The sequence below is a fragment of the Rhincodon typus genome, chromosome 15 (genome assembly GCF_021869965.1).
Source record: "Rhincodon typus isolate 14 chromosome 15, sRhiTyp1.1, whole genome shotgun sequence".
Classification (NCBI taxonomy): domain Eukaryota; kingdom Metazoa; phylum Chordata; class Chondrichthyes; order Orectolobiformes; family Rhincodontidae; genus Rhincodon; species Rhincodon typus.
The window spans coordinates 173,835-179,834 of NC_063346.1; the positions used below are offsets into that span (position 1 = coordinate 173,835).

Here is a 6,000-nt window from a genome sequence, read left to right on the forward strand (position 1 = left end):
CAGCGCTTTAGGAAGTGAGGCTCCACACTCTAACTGAACAGGATTCAAACTCAATCCCAGGATCAGTTCTTTCACACAGCTGTCCTGTGTCCATCGTATATCTTACTGTCAGAACTAATTATAATTTATCATACTTAGGTCTTGTTGCGGTTTCATGTCCAGAGAAACATAGCAACTATTCCGAAGAGTGTGACACCTGCAAGAATCCAGGAGAATGCTGAGGTAACATTTCTTGCAGACTGCCCAGTTGATCGCTTAGTTCCTCAGTCAATAAGAGCAGCCCAGCTGATCACCCAGTGAGAGAGAGGGAATAGTAAAAACTGCTTTCGTGGTGATTGGGATCTCTCAGTGGGGGATGGTCTCTGGGAATGGAGAGAAGAAATGTGGAATCTCTTGGAGATAAGAAGTCTAGACCCATGAGCAAAGAGGCAACATTTTTATGATTTGACTTTGTTTTGATTTAGAAAACGTTCCCTTTTTCTATTTGCTTCGTACCACAGGCCAGATCATCAGAAATAGGAACAGAAGTAGGATATTTAGCCCCTCAAGCCTGCTCTGCCATTCAAAAAGATCATAGCTAATCTGATTATGGTGTGAACTTTACTTTCCTGTGTGTCTTCCATATCTCAACTCCTAATAACTTATTTTTGAATATAATCAATGACCCAACTTCCACTGCTGTCTGGAAAGGAATTCCAAAAACAAATGACCCTACGGATGAAGATATTTCTTCTCATCTCCATCTTAAATAGAAGACTCCTTGTTTTGAAACTGCGACCTAGTCTGGGGAGGAAACAGCTTGCCAGGAACTACCTTATTAAACTCACTCAGAACTTTATGGTTCAAAAAGACCATCTTTTATTATTCCAAATACAAATGAGTATAGGCCAAACCCGCTCAGTCTTTCCTCAAAAGATAAACCCCTTGTTTCAGAAATCAGCCTTGGAAATATTCTCTGAATCAAAATTGTATGCAGTATTTTAAATGCAGCCCCATTAATGCTGTGTACAGTTGTAGCAAAACTCCCTGCTATAATAAATGTGAATGGTGGAGATCTGAAACAATAACACAAATTGCTGAAGAAACTCAGCAAGCCTGGCAGCATCTGTGGAGAAAAAGCAGCTGGGCAATGATGGTATTTATGTTGATGATGGAGGTTGGATTTGGGGGTGTAGGGGAGAGGACTGAATCGAATAGATGGAGATAGTGCCCAGAGAGAGACAAATTTGCAAAAAGTATTTATCTCTCTCCCAGCTTCTTGTTAGCAATCCCTTTGTTTTCTCTATCTCGCTCTCACCCTTTCTCTCTCTTGCTGGGCCTGTCCGATCTGTTGAAGGATCATTTGACTTGAAATGTTAACTCTGTTTTTCTCTCAACAGATGCTACCAGACCTGTTGCATTTTCCCAGCACTTTCTTTTCCTTTTATATTCCATTCCCCTTACAATAAAGGTCAACAATCCATTTACCTTCCTGATTACTTGTTGTACCTTTGTACTGATATTTCATGATTCATGTACAAGGACACCGTGATCCTCCTGTATCACAGCATTCTGTAGTCTCTCTCCATTTAAATAATATTACGTTTAATGCTACTTTAGTGCCGAGTTGGGAGACATTACATTCATCTCCCAGCTTTTGCCACTTACCTATTTATATCTGTTTGCAGACTTTTTACATCTTTCCCACAACTTGCTTTCCTATCCATCTGCATATCATCAGCAAACCTAGCTGCAATACAGTCAGAGCCTTCGCTAAGTCATTAATAGAAATTATAAAAAAATTGAGGCCCCAGCCCTGATTTCTGCAGCATTCCAATGCTTGCAGTTTGCAAACCTGAAAGTTACCCATTTATTGTGACTCTCTGTTTCCTATTAGCTAGCGAATCCTCTGTCAACATTAAATTCAACCCAATACCATGAGTTTTTATCTTGTGGAGTAAAAGTGGTCACCATAGTTTCAGAGGGCCATAGGGCTGCTTTCCCATGAGAGAGCAACAACAATGGTGAGTTTATCCTAAGGGTCACCACACCTCAGGGAAGGGACAAGGTTAAGAAGACAAGAAATTCATGGTAATTTAACTGGGGTCACTCTGTGTCGCAAACCAGCTGTCCAGCCAACCTAGCTAACTATAGTAACCCTGTGTAGTGTACACTACATCGAGTGTTTCCCATTTATTCATCCAGGTTATTATATGCTCAAAGAATTCCAAAAAAAAATTGTCAAACACAGTTTTCCTTTCTGAAAGTTATATTTTTGCAACAAAACGTGATGTGGATAATACACCTTGAGGTCCACTATCTAACCCTGTATTACATAAAGGATATCGTATCTCCAGGCAAAGTTCATAATGTTGCATGTAAATTGCACTGAATTAGCCAGTTAGTTCCAGGTGGGTCTTAGTGGATGAAGGTCTGCCCAGCACGGGGAAGAGTAAGCCTTTGTGGGGAAAGCCCAGCATGGAGCATCCACTGGCCCATGGCTTAAGAAAGTCTGTCATGTTGAGCTTTTTAATTTATTTCCTTATTTTTCTATTTTTGTACTTAGGTATCTTTGTACCTAAGGTGGTGCCAGTAAAGGCAACTTTGTATACTTTTCACTGAATTCTTGCATCCCTGTACTTAAGTAACACATGACAATAAAACCTAATTCAAATTCATGTTAATTCCTGGAATGAATGGGTTTAAAAGATGACAAAATTATTGTCCTATTGCATGGATATTGAACAATTTTGGCAATCAATAATAATGAAGCCATGCTTGATTTTGGAAAACTCAAGTCACCTTCGTCCTGAGCAAGATTGGGTGGGATAGGTTGAATCCTGTCAATTTCCTTCCCCCACCCATCCCCACTCCCACACTCAGTCTGTCTTTCAGATGAGACATTAAACCTTGGTCCTGTCCAGATGGATGTAGGACGTTATCTCTGTTTGCCTAGGTGTTGGTGAGCTTTGCAGGTCTGGGGAGTCAGTTTACCCCCAGTGCTGTTAAAGAGAGCGTTCCAGGATTTTGACGCAGCAACAGTCAATGTTCTGGGGACGTGGATTTAAATACCACTGTGGCAGACGGTGGAATTTGAATTCAATAAAATCTGGATTAAAGAGTTCTCCTGGAGATCATGTAATAACTGTCAATTGTCATTCAAACCCATCTGTTTCACCAATGTTCTTGACAGAAGTCTGCTATGCTTACATGGTCTGGCCTACATGTGATTCTCGACCACAGCAATGTGGTTGCCTTTAGATGCCCTCTGGCATTTATGGATGGGCGGTAAATGTTGGGCAACCAGAAACATCCACCCATGAATGAGTTTTTTAAAATGTTGCTAGTGAGTGATTTAGCCGTTCTTAACTTGTTGGAGTTGGTCATCTTCTGGGGATTAATCATTCTCCTGGCTCAGAGTCTCTGAAGTTCCATTTTGACTTTGACTTTGTTTTTGATGCAGATTTTTGACTTTGAGCTGATGGATGAGGACCTTCAGTCACTGCTTGCATTAAACAGGAATTGGAGAGTTTGTCAGTTAACTCTGTAAGTTGATTGTATGTGAATTTACCTTCTCTGAGTGAAGCATATTGGGGGCAGACCATGGAACAAAATAGTTTGGGATTTTAAATGGAAGAGGGAATGAGCAGGAGACTGAGATTGGTCTAAGTGAGATATTAGACTATGGGAAATGATGGGGAAAGTGGTATTAGACTGAGCAAAATATTAAAGAATATAGGGAGTAAGCAGGGAAATGGGATTAAATTGAGGAGGATATGGAAGTTTGCAGAAGTGAGCAAGGGAATGACATTAGATTGACTGCAATATTAAGGGATTTGAGAGTGAGATGGTGAGTCAGATTAGATCTGTTGGGATTTAAAAAGGTTTGGAGACTGATTAGGAGAGTGAGACAAGATGAAGTATCTCTGGGTTTGGATGGAATTCTGCTAAAATAAAGTAGAGGAATTCTTTTCCTCCCTTTAATATAAAACTAAATTCTGGCAAATGAGATAACTTATTCTGATATTTTACTTCCTCCAGGTTACAGGATCACCAGTTTTATCCGTTTAAAGATCCCTGATTGGTCCGGTTGCAGGAGCCGAGCTTCCGCAGATACCACCTTTTGTACAAATTCAGAATCATTCATGATACAAGAGGAGGACATTCAGCTTATCCAGTGCAAGCCATCTCTCTACAGAACAGTCCAATCAGTCCATTCGCCACACAATCCCTATGGACCTGCAAGTTTATTTTCTTCAAAAGCCCATCCAATTTTCGGTTAAAATCATTGTTTCTGCTTTCAGCACACATTAGGCAGTCAATTCTAGGTCAGTACCATTCAGTGCAAAAAAAAACGGTTGTCCTCACATTCCCCTTGCATCCCTTTCCAGAAACCCTAAATCCAAGTCCCCTAGTTATTGTACAATCAGGTAATTGTCTATCTATCTAAACCTGTCACTATCTTGTATACCTCTACCAAACTTTCCCTCTACTTGATCTTATCGTTAAAATCCCTCCTCTTCACACTTGTTCTGATGAAGGGTCACTGGACTCGAAACATAAACTTTGTTTTTGCTCCACAGATGCTGATAGATCTAGAGTCATAGAGTCCTACAGCATGGAAGCAGACCCTTCAGTCCAACCACTCCATGCTGAACATAATCTCACACTAAACTAGTCCTATCTGTCTGCTCCTGGCCAATATCCCTTGAAACATTTCCTATTCATATACCTATGCAAATGTCACTTAAATGTTGGAATTGTACCCACATCCACCACTTTAGGAAGTTCATTCCACACACAAACCACCCTCTGCATAAAAAATTTGCCCCTCATGTCTTTTTTAAATCTCCCTTCTCTCACCTTAAAAATGTGCCCCTTAGTGTTGAAATCCCCCAGCCTAGGGAAAAGACAACTGCCATTAACTCTATCTATACTTCTCATTATTTTTAAACTTCAATGAGGTCGCCTCTCAACCTCCTACGCTCTAGTGAAAGAAGTCCCAGCCTATCTACAACCTATTTACAACCTCTGATCTGTACATCCTTGCTTACTATGATCTTCCTGTACTGCTCGAAAACAAAGCTTTTCTCCAGCAATCTCTGTTATTTGTTTCAGATATCAGCATCCACATTTTTTTGTTTTATCTTATTGTGATGGAGGATCTATTCAATGTGAAGCCAGGACGTTGTCTTCACAGGTGCTGTGTGGTGGTCATCATGCAGACACTTACCAGAAGTCTAAAGATAATATTGGCAGATATCATTCGATCTTCTTGTCTCAGACAAAAGTAATTTCACTTTGGATTTAAATAGAATTTTCAAAACATAAGTGTCTTACAAAGGTCAGCACTCAAGATACCATTATTGCGACTAGCTTCGAATTGCAGATGTATAAATTACTGGAATTAAAATCCACCAGAATGAGGTGAAGGATAATGTTATATTCATTCACGGGATAAGGGCATTGCCGGCTAGGACAAGTGGGCAGTTAAGAGTCATTTTCTGTGCAACTTAACTGATGACACATTAGGTCATCCGTCCATTGTAACACACATAACATAAACATGTATAGGAAGCTTTTTATGGGACCAAGAGTGTGCTGGTTGATCAAATATTCAGGATAATCAAGAGGTCAACATTATTAATGTAAAACCACACACTAAGTCATAGAAACGTCATGCAGGGGGTATACAGATCATTGTTTTACTTTACTTACAGCGTAATTCACTTAAATAATAAATGCAACTTTGCTTAAAATAAAACTTAGCGACAGAGAGCCTTCTCACTTGCACCCTCAACTGACTACTCAGACATCACGGTATTTGAGGAGACATTAACTTGAAATTGAATCAACTGTTGATATTTCATATGGTCATTTGATTGAAGAACAAGTAGATTTACATTAAGGTAAATAAATGTAAAAACTGTAATAGTTGGACAGAATAATATAGTAAACTTTGTGGTATTTGAGGTATGTAATTTTTGCCAGTTTATTGAGAGTGCTGGTTCATAAGGTGCC

The 6,000-nt window shown here is 39.7% G+C and overlaps 1 protein-coding gene across 3 annotated transcripts in view; it reads left to right on the forward strand.

Annotated features, from left to right (window-relative positions):
• Positions 1 to 5,757, forward strand: part of zgc:56622 (uncharacterized protein LOC326033 homolog) — an 81,563-nt gene extending 75,806 nt beyond the window's left edge. For 2 of the 3 annotated variants that reach the window (XM_048605972.1, XM_048605973.1), the window contains 3 exons: positions 139 to 222; positions 3,443 to 3,525; positions 4,021 to 5,757. In XM_048605972.1, coding sequence (XP_048461929.1) covers positions 139 to 222; positions 3,443 to 3,525; positions 4,021 to 4,060 — 207 coding nt within the window. In that variant the 3' untranslated portion in view covers positions 4,061 to 5,757. Of the gene's footprint in view, positions 1 to 138; positions 223 to 3,442; positions 3,526 to 4,020 lie in introns of those variants that run through there. The other variant, XR_007263813.1, reaches the window with a different exon arrangement.
• Positions 5,758 to 6,000: the final 243 nt, after the last annotated feature.